Here is a 16,642-nt window from a genome sequence, read left to right as displayed (position 1 = left end):
TACAGCTCCCTCCTGCAGCTTTCCCACAGTCCACCATCGAACAGCACGAGCCCCCAACGCCACCCTCACATAGGGGTGACACTGTCCCACAGGACTCCATTTTCAGCTGCCGATGATGCGGGTACGACTGCTCCTCCAACCGGACTCCTTAGCCCTGAGGGCCGTCTGGAACGTCAGCAGATTCCCAATGGGGACCGACAGCAAGGTAACCGGGAACCGCTACCATGCTTTAACTTTTCTTTCTTAATCAGCAATCCCGCGGCGCAGCTGCCTTTGCTGCCGCTCCCGGTGCGGAGCACTTTCTGCTTGCTCCGGTTCAGGCGGGGTGGGGGAGGGGCCCAGACGGAGTCCCCCCGTGCCGGCTACGACCGGTACCTTCGGTAATGAGGGACCCTGCTGTGACATGGTCTGCTCTGCCTCCTGGCAGCTGCATCCCCGCCGTGCCTCCGGTGCATCTTTGCTGATGGGCTCAGCCTTCGGCTTCTTCCATGGAAGCGGATCAGGGCGGTCACGAGCTTCTGCTGCAGGTCAGTCCGCCGGGGCGGATTGGCAGGGTACCGCTACCGGTGGTGGTGGTAGCGGGCCTAGTGGCGGGGCAGCAGCAGCCAACACGGGTAGCGGGGGAGGTAGCAGGGCGAGCGGGTATGGACCGGGTCACTCGGCCGCGATGACCGACCCACTAGGGGTACAGGGGCGTGGGTCACTTACCCTCCCTTCCAAGACTCCCTCCACCTCGCGTCTCCGTATGGCCGCCACCACTTCCGCCATGTCGGCCTCCCACTCCTCCAGGAGGAGCTGCATGCGGACCTGCAGACGGCTGCTTAGCTGGACGGTCCGGACTTCCACCCACGCTGCGGTGCCAGGCGCGGGGACCATGGTGTTGTCGGTCGGACTCAGCATCTTTAGCAGCGGCCTCTTCCAGGAACCAGTAAATGGCCGCAGGGTCCTGGCGTCCCTGCTTCCATAGCCGCGTGCTACATGCGGCCAGACGCCATCAGTCCCCCTTAGTCTCTTTTCGGCTCCTCCTCTACAGGGCGGGGTTTTGGCCTTCGTGCCTCCACTGCTCGAGGAGACGCTCCAGCGGGAATTTTTCGCGCCCAAGATGGTGGCTTCTCAAATTTTCCGGCCAGACACCTCCGGCGGTAACAAGGCGCAACTCTACCGGACGGCAGAGCGGTAAGATCCTGTTCGTGACGCCAAGTTGTCGCGGGCGGAGGAGGGGACGCTGCGCTCTCCCACTGCTTGGGTCCGGCCGCTGCTGCTGCGGCTGCTGCTCGGTGGTGGCTCGAGCGGTGGGCCGGATCCCAGGGACTCGAGCGGCGTTCCTCGCCCGTGAGTGAAAAGGGTGGGGATTGATTGTGGGGATTTGAGATTGTCCGTGACGCCACCCATGGTTGGGGTGAGATTGGTGACACCACCGCTGCTCTGGACGGGGATCCCGGGAGCGATGACAGGGAGCAGCCTGGGTGTTAGTTCTCCCCTCCGTGGGTAGGGGGTTGGTTGTCCCGGGGCCCGGTGATGGGGTAGGGATGGATGACAGGCGGGTTACGGGGCCTGGCGAGGTGCAGGGTCGCGGGGGCAGCGCTGTGCCACACGGCACGGTGGTACTCACTCAGCCAATGATGTACACAGAGTCTCCGGTAAAACAAAGGGCTAGATGGACGGGTCCCACAGATGGCTGTGGTGTTGTTTCTCCCGGCAGGTTGATGGTGACTGCCTTTCCCTGCACCTGTGTAGTGTAACGGTTCCAATGGGTTCCCACCGGTAACCCGCTCCCCAGCTTGGATATGTGCTGAAGGAGCCCCTTTTGCCCGCAGGCTCTGGCCCTGGGAACTTTAGCCTTGGCGGTGACTGTGTTTCCCTCTCTCGGTTGGACTGTTGCCTTCTGTCGGGATTTGGCTGCTGGGGAACCCAGGACGTTCCCTTCACTAACGGATTTGGCAAATTTACGGCGACTCCTAGCCTTGCCGGGGTCCGTAAGCCCCTGTCGGATGGTGCTGGCTTCTCTTTGCGTACCGGTCCGGTACCGCCGGGCCACCGCCCGTCCACGGTCCTTACGGCTAGCTCCAATAAGCCTCTCCTGCAGACGGTCACCACCGTCTGCCAACCTTGCTGATCCGTCCGGGCCACAAACCCGGACCACTTTCTGTCTGCTCAACTGCTACTTCCCTCCTTCCACTTTCACTTCCAAAACTCTATCTATCTGCTTTTCCCGCCTCCAGGACTGTGAACTCCTTGGTGGGCGGGGCCAACCGCCTGGCCCACCCCCCTGGTGTGAACATCAGCCCCTGGAGGAAGGCAACAAGGGTTTTGTCTGACTTAGGTGTGCCTGACCGGGAGTGTGGGGTGTGTTGGTGTTGTTCTGTGACGACCTGGCTTGCCCAGGGCGCCACACTTCCAGGAGGATTAAAGTTCTTTTCCACATGACAACAGGGCTGGTTCTCTGGGCAGGTTCAAAACATTAGTAACCTACAAATTAACCATATATCTGCAGGTTAATAGAGTTTTTTCAGTTGACAGGTTCCCTTTAAACTTGTCCCTGTCATACGTGTCTGCCATCTTACTTCACAGTACCAACTCTCCATGCGTCTCCAAGGGCCTCCTAGGCCTTTCACTAGCACTCTGGACAACAAGTTCTTCACTATTTAATGGTCATAGTTCCCATTCACCTGGCATATATTCTTAGGGCCTGTTAGGCTAACACTGACCCCTTTCATCCAATAAGTCTACTTCCTTTATAGGACTGGAAGAAATGGCCACTTCACAGACTTCAAGGCAGAGAATCTCTCATCATCCACTGCTCTTTGTCTCTTTCGGTCTAGAAGCCTCACACAGCCAATACTGTGTCACATAGGGCACCCAAATTCCCACATACTATAGAAGTCTCTCATACTTTCTGACTTCTACAACTTCCAACTTCCCCCCATGATAACACTCCGCATTACTGGTTGGGTACACCTCCCTCCAAGTCTCACCAGTAACCCCATAGAAGATATGTAGCTACTTAGGGTACCACAGTGTAGCTTCCATATAGGCTCTCCATGACTTGCTACCACTGCATTTTGCCTCAAGCCCAGTCACACAATTATTGGTGAGCAATTATAGATCTATACTATGTGGACGATCTATACTATGTGGACAATTAGACAATTTTATTTTTGATGATTAATGTCATTTTTTCATGTACATTGCTGTCAGTGAATCCAAAAGGTTATTAAACTGGAGAACTGAATGTTCAAGGAAGTAAAAGCAAGGTTTTGTCTTTCTTAGGAGAATATCTATGTGTGCAGAATTATTATGCAACTAAATGAAGAACATAAATTTCCCATCTTAATTGTTTATTTTCAGTTGTTACAGGGAACCTGTCACCAGATTTGGTGACTATAAGCTGCGGCCACCACCAGTGGGCTCTTATATAAGGCATTCTAATATGCTGTATATAAGAGCCCAGGCCATTGTGTAGAGCGTAAAAATCACTTTATAATACTCACCTACAGGGCGGTGCGGTGCAGACTGGTCGGATGGGTGTCTCCGTTCTCCGGTACCGGCGCCTCCTCTTTCGGCCATCTTTGTCCTCTTTCTTCTGAAGTCTGGTTGCATGATGCGTCCTACGTCTTCCACACAGGCTGGTATTGAGGTCCTGTGCAGGTGCACACAATACTTTGATCTGCCCTGCTCAGGAGGCGCCGGTACCGGAGAATGGAGACACCCATTTGACCAGTCTACACAGCACCGGCCCTTAGCTGAGTATTATAAAGTGATTTTTATGTTCTAAACAGCAGCCTGGGCTCTTATATACAGCGTGTTAGAATATTGTATATAAGAGTCCACTGGTGGTGGCTGCAGCTTATAGTCACCAAATCTTGTGACAGGTTCCCTTTAAAGTGAGAATAATAACAAAACAACTCAAAATGTACAAAAACATATTTATGAAATTGAAAAATATATCAGTGATCAATATAGCCACCGTTCTTTTCAATAACCATCATGAGACTTCCATCCATGGAGTGAGTCAATTTCTTAACCCCTTCACCCAGATGCCTGCTTTCACCTTCCTCTCCAGACCAATTTTTTCAATTCTGACAATCATCCATTTATGAGGCTATAACTCTGGAATGCTTCAACAGATACCAGTGATTCTGAGATTGTTTTGTTGTGTAACATATTGCATTTCATGTTAGTGGTATATTTAGCATATGTTTTGCTTTTATTTGAAAATATCGTAAATTTGGTGAAAATTTTGAAAACTTTGCAATTTTCACATTTTCAATTTTTAAGGCATTAAATCTGAGCGTTATGTCACACAAAAAAGTTTATAACATTTACCACGTCCAGTTTATATAGCCCAATTTTTGAAAAAATTTTGGCAAATTTTTGGCTAAAGTGTTCAACTATTGGCCAATCGTCTCGGGATTAAATTGCACATTATCACTAAAATGCAAAAATTTGTGGATTGCTTCAAATTGTGTCCTTGTCATGGCCAATGCGGAATACTGGGTGGCTGTATAGCATATCAAAATTCCATTATTGCCTGATCTTTTTTTTTCACTATGCCCTTAAGTGTTGTCTTATCAAGGCTCTTCTGTCAAGACGACTGGTTTCAGCCACACACTTGTTCAACTTTCTGATCTCAACTCCTTTACTCACCTCCTATTGACCTCTGCTATAACACAACTGTCTTTTGGTAGCAGCTGATATCGCTTTATAAACTCTATACATAAGATATGTGCAATAACATGGGGAAAAATTATGGGTCCAGTCACATAGGTAAATGGTAAGGACTAAAAATATCAGTTGGTTTTTTTTCAATGTAGATGTAAAACTAGAAGTTAAATTTGATTACTATACACATATTGCTAGGAAATATTAAAAAGACAAGCATATAATACATGTATCACAGCCATACATCAGCCTTCACATGCTGGCTGCAATTCTCTTTAAAGTAAATTATACAGATCCAGAAAAAGGTGAACTTTAGTGACAAAGGAAATTATGGAAATAATAAAAACCAGGGAAGCGTGAAAACGAATTCATTGTGTTGAGAGAATAAGACAATAAAAGATGTTGAAAATCAACTCAAAGATTCCCGTGCGTTTATGAAGGACAGAGCTGAATAATAATTCACACTGATATTTGCTAAGTAGCCAGGAATCGGGTCTAATGAGCTTATTTGTGGCTATAAATATAGGGTGCACAAAAATAGGTGTGAAGCCTTGGCATTGGTGCCTAAAGGGGGCTTTAGCTAGCGTTCACACCCGCCCCCGTCGTTTGTGCGTCATGGGCAAATCGTTGCCTGTGGCGTACAAAATCGCTAGTACCTGACACACATACTTACCTTCCTAGTGACGTCGCTGTGGGCGGCGAACAGCCTCCTTTCTAAGGGGGTGATTCATGTGGCGTCACAGCGACGTCACACGGCAGGCGTCCAATAGGGGGGGAGAGCAGGCGCATGAAAGTCACGCCCACCTCGTTGCTGGCAGAACGCAGGTACATTACTGTTCGTCGTTCCCGGGATGTCAGACGTAGCGATGTGTGCTGCCTCAGGAACGATGAACAACCTGCGTCCTGAACCAGCAACGATTTTTTGGAAATGAACGACGTGTCAACAATCAACCATAAGGTGAGTATTTTTGATCGTTAGGTGTCGCTCGTACATGTCACACGCAACAACATCGCTAACGAGGCCGGATGTGTGTCACAAATTCCGTGACCCCCAACGACATCTCGTTAGCGATGCCGTTGCGTGTTACGGGGCCGTAAGGTATGTACGCACATAAGAAGGCACAATTGTTATAAATGACACATGATAGGAAAGTGGGGTTCCTTTTTGAGAAAATATTATTTGAATATACTCTTCCTAGTGCCAATGAAGGTGACTGACAGGTCTCTCAGTTGCATGTACATTGGGAGAGACCTGTCAATCAGCTGCAGTAGCTCTGGGGGAGGAGCCAGACAATTCATGTCTCCGGCTATGATAACTAGCAAGATCCTCAAAGAATATGATCCCCGAAATACTGAAGAGTTTTAGAGAATATTATGCCAGGGTACAATTGTGTAGCCAGCATGCAATTCATGCTGCCTGTGGTTTGGACACCATGAATAACCTGATGGGTTTCATCTAAAAATGTATGTAACGTTGATAGAACCCTAAGACATGGACCCGTATTTAAAAAAAGATGTGTTTGGCTTCATGAAACTGTAATGGTGAGTATACTAACATTTGTCACAGGGTTGTAGCCTAAAGTCTGTACTTACACAGGGGTAGTGATCATTATAATCACTTTAAGTGCTTGGAATTAGAAATCCTGCCAGTGTCAAATGCAATTTTTTTTTTAAGAATGCAAAATTGGTATTGGTACATTTAAATTTTTTTGCCATCATATAAGAGCATAAAAATATATACATACAGTATATACAGTGTGTCCACTCATATCCTGTCCGCCGCCATTAACTTGAGAACGGTGGCAGGTACAGGCATAGAAGTGGTGTTTAGGTATAGCAAAGTATCCATGCGCTACGCAATGAAACCACCTATAGCGCCACCTGGTGGAAAACAATGGAGTTAGCATTTTTATCTTGAAAACGGAACGATGTAGAGAAAAAAAATGAATCACAAAGTTGTAGGGCATCATCAATTCAATACGAATTGACACCTTGCATACAGAAATGCTATGATTAGAATGTGTAAAACTCACAAGGCTGCGGACGTGAAGCGATACCTCATGGAGACCTTCCTACAAGTCATTGGGTATGGTGGCTGTCCTGACCCCATTGGACTTCTTTCTGTGAGGTCACATCAAACAGCAGGTGTGTGCGACCCCTCCACCAACATTGCAGGACCTACGATGATGTATCACAGATGCTTGGGCAAACGTGTCACCTACCATATTGCACAACGTGCAGCAAGATACAGTATGCTGTCCAGAGTCCAGATGTGCATTGCAGCTGACGGGGGCCACTTTGAGCATCAAAGTTAAAAGAGCGCCATAAGTGTTACCAGCAATCATTGTTTTGGGGGGTCATGGGTTTCATATCATAGCATTTCTGTATGCAAGGTGTCGATTCATATTGAATTGATGATGCCCTACAAATTTTTAATTCACTTTTTTTGTCAATCTCATTCCGTTTTCAAGATAAAAATGCGAATTCCGTTGTTTCCACCAGGTGGCGCTATAGGTGGTTTCATTGCATAGCGCATGGCTACTTTACTTTACCTGGACAGTGGACAGTGGACAGGATATGGGTGGACACACTATATATATATGTATGTATGTATGTATGTATGTATGTATATATATATATATATATATATATATATATATATATATATATATATATATATATATACATACCTTTAAACATTCACCTATTGGCTTTATAGTGGGTGATCAGGGGTTCTTTAATAGCCTATTTAGACAAGACAATGTCTAATTAGACTAATTAATGAACATTTTATCTACATAGTGCAACCATTAATATATTATAACTGCAACAAATCTTCCTTTAAAAGAGGCAACGTCCTGATGATAATAATGACTTTTAAGCAAGTTTAAAAAAATCTTCACAGCTGACGTATAAACGCTTTGCTTCTTTGTCGGGTGATCGGTCTTTTTAGATGAGCTAATAAGAAGGGGAAAAGCATTTCTACAAACACTTGTTCACCTGGCTTGTGTAACTGGGATATTACATTAATGGATTTGCAAGTTCTCAAATACAAAGATACACAGATACAGTCACAAACATACTGTATGCACATAAACACAGACAGGTGCAAGAAATCCAAAATGTAAATGATTAATACCACATCCAGGTCAATAGTGTAAGGGGTGCTTCACACACAGCGAGCTCGCTGCCGAGATCGCTGCTGAGTCACGCTTTTTGTGACGCAGCAGTGACCTCATTAGCGATCTCGCTGTGTGTGACACTGAGCAGCGATCTGGCCCCTGCTGCGAGATCGCTGCTCGTTACACACAGCCCTGGTTCGTTTTCTTCAAAGCCGCTCTCCTGCTGTGACACACAGATCGCTGTGTGTGACAGCAAGAGAGCGACAAATGAAGCAAGCAGGGAGCAGGAGCCGGCGTCTGACAGCTGAGGTAAGCTGTATCCAAGATAAACATCGGGTAACCAAGGTGGTTACCCGATATTTACCTTAGTTACCAGCCTCTGCAGCTCTCACGCTGCCTGTGCTGCCGGCTCCGGCTCTCTGCACATGTAGCTGCTGTACACATCGGGTTAATTAACCCGATGTGTACAGCAGCTAGGAGAGCAAGGAGCCAGCGCTAAGCAGTGTGCGCGGCTCCCTGCTCTCTGCACATGTAGCTGCATTACACATCGGGTTAATTAACCCGATGTGTACTGTAGCTAGGAGAGCAAGGAGCCAGCGCTCAGTGTGCGCGGCTCCCTGCTCCCTGCTCACACTGGTAACTAATGTAAACATCGGGTAACCATACACGATGTTTACCTTAGTTACCAGTCTCCGCAGCTTCCAGACGGCGGCTCCGTGCAAGCGCAGCGTCGCTTGCACGTCGCTGCTGGCTGGGGGCTGTTCACTGGTCGCTGGTGAGATCTGCCTGTTTGACAGCTCACCAGCGACCATGTAGCGATGCAGCAGCGATCCTGACCAGGTCAGATCGCTGGTCGGATCGCTGCTGCATCGCTAAGTGTGAAGGTACCCTAAGTAGTACCCAGATAAGCTCTCAGATAAACAATATAAACCACAACCTGATAAATTGCTCATTTAGTGTCCAGATAAATATATAAGTTTAAATACAGTAGCCATAAAAGTGAGCAAAGCCTCAAAAGGATAAAGTAAAAAATAAACAAACAACATAATCTAATAAGTTTACAAATAAGAGAAAAGGGCAAAACATTATTATGGGCCTTTGGGCCAATGCTGCAGTTTTACATGTTTATGACCATATTCTAAAAAATATAGAATGTTCTAAAGGTTTTCTGGATGAATAGGATAGATGTAGTAAAAGATGTTCATGAAATAGAGTAAATCACTGGTACAAAATTGCTTCTACACCTAGCAACACCAGATATATTATGCCAGGTGGAATATTTTAATAAGTTTGGCTCAAATTACAGCATTTTATCTCCCAAATTTCATTATCTTATTACATTGATATTCAGAAATTGTCTCTATTGTGGTCTTATACCTAGAGATAACAATTATTTTCTTAAAAATTGTAACCTACGTAAAGTCCCCAATACATATTAAACTCATGTCCAAACTCAACGATATTGACGGGTTCAGACAACTTTTTAATGTATCAAATCAAAAATCCTCAAGATCGATGTAGACAAAATCACCATGATGAGGAAGTAGTGACAAGAAAAATTATGAATAATAAAATATTACATTTTATTAGAATAAATATTAAAAACTATGAATACTTGATGCTAGATACTTGATAAAATACAAGAGATGTACTCTATGAGCAGCAAAACAAGTATAAATAGCAGTGCCAAAAGGACCATATAATAATATTACAAGGCAATTAAAAAAAATTATAGCTTAATATCTAAAAATAAAGGGAACCTGTCACCAGATTTGGTGACTTTAAGCTGCGGCCACCACCAGTTAGCTCTTATATACAGTATTCTGGAATACTGTATATAAGAGCCCAGGCCGCTGTGTAGAACATAAAAATCACTTTATAATACTCACCAGTTTTTTCGCTATTAAACCAAAAATATCACCTTCTGCAGCTCCCGAGATTATGGGCGGGTACGAGGATGACGCTGGTGAGGTTATACACAGCACCTCCCATAATCTCGCACCTGCGCAACTGCATCCCCACCGCTCGCGTGAGGGAAACTTTATGCTCAGCCCCGCGATAGGGGCACAGCAAAATGCGCCTGCATGAGACTCCAGCAGTGTGGACAATGATGGGGGCGGCGTCATCCATGTAAATCATGACTGGGGGACGGTGAACAGCGGCAGGAGGGGTCAGGAGCCAAATTAGAGAACGCCCATCTGGCCAACCAAACTCATTTGCATAGGAAGCGGTGAGATTTTATAAAGTTCTTTTAGGGGTCTGCAAGGGGGGCCAGCAACAAGGTGCACCTTCCTAGAATGCAGCTCAGGAGCTGCAGAAGGTGATATTTTTGGTTTAATAAGGAAAAAGATGGTGACAGGTTCCCTTTAAAGCCAAATTTATTTATTTATTTATTTTTTTTATAAACTTTCCATTAGTATTTGCTATGATGTGAAAATGCAATTCTTCATAATATAAATATTTACATTTTAATATATTCTTTTCTTTTTTTTTTCCTAGGTTCACCTATGAAATTGCTCCCGTCTTTGTACTGTTAGAATATGTCACCTTAAAGAAAATGAGAGAAATGATTGGTTGGCCTGGAGGAAGTGGTGATGGAATATTTTCTCCAGGTAAATTATCATCTAAAAGCCCTAAAATAAAATCTGCAGAAAATTTCTTTATATTCCCGCCGCTGTTATCTAGAGTACCAAACGTAATGGAGTTCTATATTGAACATAACTCCTGACAGTCTATGAATTTAATTTAGAAAGATGTATACAGCCCTCCGAGCAAACCGCGTATTACCATGAGCATAAATTGTGCTCTGTAGGAAGGATAATCAGATGAGACATTTGCCTTGCAGTTCTAAATGCTCCTACTACTAACACATAGATAAAAAAAATTGTAGAGATTTCAGTACAAAGGACACTAGTTATATAGTATTAAAGGGGCAGTCAAAGAACGTGCCAATTATTGTAAAACTCCATATGTGCAGGACAGAGATTACACGTGCTAGTCGTAATTGGGGAAGGGGGATAGTCTGCTTTAATTTTGTTTTGTTTTGTTTTTTTGTCAAATTATTTTTTATCTTTTATTAGATTTTTTGGTTCTCAGCTATTCAGAAAAAAAACCCAAAAAACAAATCAAGCCTTTAGTTTTACCTGTAAACTCAATATATAAAAATGACTTCTTACCTATCCAGGCCATGGATTTTGTTAATATTATGACCTTGATAAAGGGCATATTATTTCAAGCTCTATTTTACTGTAATGTTATGTTATAAGAGGTATTTTTTGTTTTGTTTTTGTCATAAAGACTATCGGGGCTCCTCAGCTGTCCCTCAAGCTGGGGACCCTATGCTATCTCTAATCTCAGGGATATTCCCGATGATAGAGAAGCCTGAGTCTCCTTCCTGGTCTTGCTTCTGACCAGTCCTTTTGCTGATTCTTCCTGCCCACAGGAAGAGACAGGAAAGGAGTGTGATGAAATCCACAGATAAAGACAGAAAAAGGAAAACCAAAACTCAGTCACACAGAACGTACACACACAAAGGTACAGATAATAAGAGGTTCAGGAGAAAAAGCAAGATCATGAAGGACACTGCAAAACAACAGGAGTACACTCCACAACCACTCCAAGCAATGAGTACAAAGTTCAACAATAAGGCCGGTGTCACACTTGCTAGTGCCTTGCATGTATCTCTCGCAAGTCTCGCATTGCATCACCCGGCACGGACTCACACTCTCCGGACAGAAGCGGGTCATTTGCATGCATCTCGCTGAGACACTCCTGTCCTGAGAGTGAGTGGCCGTGACGAGTGATGCGACGCAAGACTCACGCGAGATACACGCGAGGCATTCGCAAGTGTGACACTGGCCTAAGCCTGAGACACCACACCTCACAGACTAACATAGAATAAACTATAGCTATCATGGGTGGAAGATTTCCACCAGCATAAATAGGTGGAGAAAACATGTGATAGGCCTCCCCATATCATGTGACCAAAAGAGCAAACAGTCCAGCAGAGATTAACTCTTGCTAATCTGCCTATGAATCAGTACACAGCAAATTGATGCACTAGTCTGACTGTGTTCATCCAAGACATCAGAGAAACCTTCGAGTGGAGTGTCAGAATCTACAATCTGAAAAGTGCTCAACGCCGCCATGACAGTCGGCAAAGTTTGTGCAAAACTTCGTTTGACAGTTTTTCATTACTAAACTTTCTATTGTTTCCTCAAAGGAAACATGGTCCAATAGTATAAATATAAACCTAGAAAACTGGAATACCCCAGTATAGAAGTACCTCTGTAATAATGCCAGAGTGGAAACCAGAAAGACAAAAAACCAAAGAGTATGATGAAAAAGTAGAATATATTTATTAAGATAAATAACAACAAAGTGAAACAGCTGAAAAAATTGAAGGTGGCTAAAATGGCAACAGCCACCCAGGGGCAAAATAGAATAACAGTGACAGCCTCTAAACGCCACCCAGTTGGTGCAAACACATCATTGCATGTGATAGTAAAAAGGTAATGCAGACCAAACCCAAAGCAGCATGAGAACACAACCAAAAGAAAATGCTACATTTAAGAAAAAGGGAATGCTAATCCAGCACAGATACAAGAATCCAATAGTAAAGGATACTACAAAGTCAATGTACAAAACTTGTGCAGGATCAGACAACAACAAGGCAATTGCTACAAATAAGGGGGGTAGATGTAATCAGGTATCAATAGGCTGAATCACCAATATAATACCTTGAGGCATGGTGGTCAAATGATAAAGCCTGAGGACATCAGGAGTGTCACGTCTCCACCGGAGTCGACTTTTGTTTTAATCACCAGACACCGCCGCGTCACCACTGTGGGCGGCGCTGGGGACGAAGGAGTAGTCAGTGGATCTGCAGGGCGCAGGCTCCGCTCAGTTTTTAGGCTGGGTTTCACTAGGACCTGCAGTACCACTGGTTGACCGTGGTGGTGTGTGCCTTCCGGCTGGAGTAGCTACCTTTCAGCTGGGGCCAATAGGAAGGCACTACACCCCTCTTATGCTTTCTCCTTTCTGCTGGCAGGTGCCAGATATAGTCCTGTAATTCCCTGCTAGACTCTGGTTCCTTGCTGTTTGTTTGTATTCCCGTATATTGACCTTAGCTTGACCACCTGACCAATATTCTGCCTGCTGTTCCTGTACTTCGCTGCTAGCTCCGGTTTTGACCCTTAGCTTGTTTGCCCGACCACTCTTCTGCCTGCCATTCCTGTACTTTGCTGCTAGTTCCGGTTTTGACCCTTAGCCTGATGTCTAACCACTCTCCCGCCTAACAATTTTTTTCCCTGTTCTAACTTCTGGATTTGACCCTGCCTGATTACTGCTCTTCTCAGGACCGCAGTCTTCCATGGGCAGCGATCACCTGGGCTCTGTCATAATTCCAAATCCCTGTATAGGGGTTAAAGGGTTGCGGGGTTCAGGTTTCTGCTTTGTGGGCGATTGCCTCTATTCACCTGTTTCACCAATCCTGAGTCTGTGGCTCCAGGCAGGCGTCACAAGGAGGCTGTGTGTGCCTCGATGCGCGTTTCACCGATAGATGGCTTTGTCTGTCATTACTGCTCATATAAGAATCCTATTTCTGTTTTCATATTGTATATTTCCCTTTTTTACGTAGCTCATTTGTCATTTTTTTCTGTATAGACTGGGAAATAATAGGTAGAGCCATCTCATTATCATTAACGGCTGGGTTACTTATTGTCATTTTGGTCATACTACTAGATAAGGCAAGATGGCAATACAATATACCAGGGCTTCTTAAACTTTTTCTAGTAGGGCCTCACCAGACAGACGAAGGTGACACCTGGGCCTCAACATAAGTTGTAGAAGTCTGTGCCAAAATATTGCTTCATTTCCTTTTCATCCTAAATTCTGGATAATGTTAAAAATACTAGAGATTGGGTTGATTATGTTGCTAATATAAAAATAGCTCCAGTTAGAAAAAAAGTGCAACTTATCACCATTTCTGTAAAAAAAAAACCAAAACAACAAAAACGCGTCCCCAGCTGTGCCTCACACATATCCATATACCAAAGCCCATTGATTTTTAGAAAACTTCATGTGCTATTTTTCCTGTGTTGGTGCTGTAATGGCATTCACTAGGAATCCCAGCATCGTTTTTAGGAAATTCTTCTACCATAAAGAGATTGTAAAGTTGAGGAAACCCAGGATCGTAAACCCTTCCTTCTTGGTATCTTTTGTATTTTGTACACTATATATTCTATTTTAGAAGAATTGTTTCCTTCTGTGCATTATGTTTGGCCTCTCGGGGTAGCTTAATATATCCTGAGTTCTTTGCATGAACTAATTTTCTGAAACCTTCATAGTCATTTTTTCATTACTAATTATTTCCCTGTGAGGCTTTTCCATGCATGACACTTATATTCTGCTCTCAGATGTAGGCAGATGATATCCTGAGGATACCCCCTGTCAACTACATTGCTCGTTCATCTGTGTTACAAAGAGTTCCTCAGAATATCAACTGTGCAGCAATTACAATAATTTAAATATGTATGCCCCAAGGATAGGCAATATGGCCAAGTCATCAAGTTGTCTTTCTCTGGGGTAGGCACTTACATATCCCCACCAGCAACGTGTGGCTCGCTATTAAAATGAGCTGAATTTATCCTCCTGACATGTCCAGTCTGAGTAACTAGTCAGTATTGACTAGCTTTGCACAGTACTTCATGCAATAGGCTCAATGTATACAGTAGTAAAATCTCCTTTCATATACTGTACTTTAACATTTATCTTGTTCCATATTAAAGTGGACCTTCCAATACATTTTTCATGTTGAACAGGACACCCAGCGCAATAGTGACTGCAGAGGGGAATAAAATAAATAAATATATATATATATTTTTTTTTTTTTCTTTTAAATTTCCCCTCTCCACTGCAGATATTAGCAATTAAAGTATTTGGCACCCAATTAGTTAGCTTATGTTAAGTCTGTAGTGGACGTTATCAAATAGTTTTCAGTGGGGGTGGGTACCTCTTTTCTCTGTATCAGTTGCCCAATCATAAACAGGCAGCAACACAACAGAAAAAGAACACACCCACACAATCGCTTGAGATAAGGATTCTCAGTTTGTGAGATCTATTGTGAGATCTAGAATACAGACCTGATATCCTGGTCTAACCTCCTGCATGAGTAGAAAGTGATGGACGATTAGAAAATAGATGACTCACACCTTTCAGATAAAGTCCCTGAATGTCCTGGGCCATTTTTTGGCTTGTTGGAGTCCTGCTGGGCAGGATGGATCTGTATGTTTGACACCTACCAACGATCTCATTAACGACCTAGATGAGAACTTAAAGTGTGACACGTAGGCGTGTAGTTGCGTCACCTTTTCCGCGCCCCCCGCTGCATCGTTTCTAAAGTCGTTGGGAAAATGACTGTGTGACATCTCACCAACGATCTCACCAACGACTTAACAACGATCCAGAAAATGTGACGTAGTAACAATCTCGTTAACGATCTTGTTATGTGTGACTGGACCTTTAGGGAAGGTACAACACAACCTATCTATGACACATTACAAACCCTACTATCATCTCTCTTCTCCTCATAGCAACTCTGCTTCACTGCCCTCAGCCCACACTGCCATACTGGAGCTGTGTCAGAAGTCACACTTATGTCTGTTGTGCTCAAAAGTTGACTCTTCTCCAGCCAGACCATGTGGGGGACAGGGGGAAATTTCCATTTTAAGCCCAATTGGGCTGAAATATTCTGGATTGAGTCAATTGCTGGACTATATCTATAATTGGCTCTCGTAAACTAAATTGATAAAAATTGAAGAAAATTGTACTTATGTACACAATAAGCAAGTGTAAAATACTCCCAAGCAATCCTATATGCAACTCTTTGAAATAAGAAAAAAACTTGTAAGTTAAATAGGTTTTATAGAACTAAAACATTAAAGTCTATTGCTAAGCTTGATCAGTAAAGGTCATGTTTGACCCAGTCGCTGAGGATAATAGGGCCTGATTTCGTGTTATTTTCTATTTTTCTTCCTTTGTAGGAAGCCCGATTTCACACATGTGGCTTTTCGCCGGTTTGGCGGATGCGGCGCATGCCAGTACAGTGTATACAGTATAGTGGCAGCGCGACAAGCGCCGGTCACATGCTGTCATGACCCTGTGACCCAGATGTTACAGCGCTGTCATTGTACTGTATAGACTGTACTGGATTTCGCCGCATCCGCCAAACCGGCGAAAAGAAAGATGTGTGAAACCGGGGTAAGTCCTCTAGCAGTAAAAGAGAAAGTATCATGTGAAAAAAAACGCAATTAACCTGCAGATATGAGATTAATCTGCAGGTTAATAGTGCTCTGAACCTGGCCATCACCGTCAGAGAGTGCCTTGCTGCTGGGAGGAAATTAACTTTAATCCTTCCAGCAGCGTTCAACTTCCAGTCATAGGAGTGGTGCCGGCGAGTGTTCAGTCCCCGGTCAGTCTATAGTGAGCGGTGGTTGTAACTGCATTCCCGACACTGACTGACAGCAGGCTCAAATGCTGACAAGGCTGTCTCTCAGTGCTGGAGACGCGGGTACAGCTGCCACTAACTATACACCAATCAGTGACTGAAATCGTTATTAACCCATGACAGGTAAATAAGCATGATTTACCAATGTAAAGTAAAGACATGGCCATAAGGGTGCTGCAATAGTGATGAAATTAATACCTTTGGTGAAGAAATCCACTTTGAAAAATGTCATCTCAATATGTGTATGCACTGTCTCCTTCGCCATTTTATTGAAGACCAGCCATGAAATCAAACTGTGGACGAGCGGTTTGTGGTACAGACAGCAACATTTAAAACAGGAGGCAGGTCACTG

General features: G+C 44.3%; 1 protein-coding gene across 1 annotated transcript in view; it reads left to right on the top strand.

Moving 5' to 3' along the window:
- The window catches only part of GAD2 (glutamate decarboxylase 2), a 175,316-nt gene that overhangs the window by 67,940 nt on the left and 90,734 nt on the right, over nt 1-16,642 (top strand). Inside the window, exon 6 of the mRNA XM_075315540.1 lies at nt 10,284-10,396. Coding sequence (XP_075171655.1) covers nt 10,284-10,396 — 113 coding nt within the window. The remainder of the gene's footprint in view (nt 1-10,283; nt 10,397-16,642) is intronic.

The sequence above is a fragment of the Anomaloglossus baeobatrachus genome, chromosome 6, assembly GCF_048569485.1.
Source record: "Anomaloglossus baeobatrachus isolate aAnoBae1 chromosome 6, aAnoBae1.hap1, whole genome shotgun sequence".
Lineage (NCBI taxonomy): Eukaryota > Metazoa > Chordata > Amphibia > Anura > Aromobatidae > Anomaloglossus > Anomaloglossus baeobatrachus.
The sequence above is the reverse complement of the archived record's forward strand: the minus strand, read 5'-3'. Positions and strand labels throughout refer to the sequence as shown.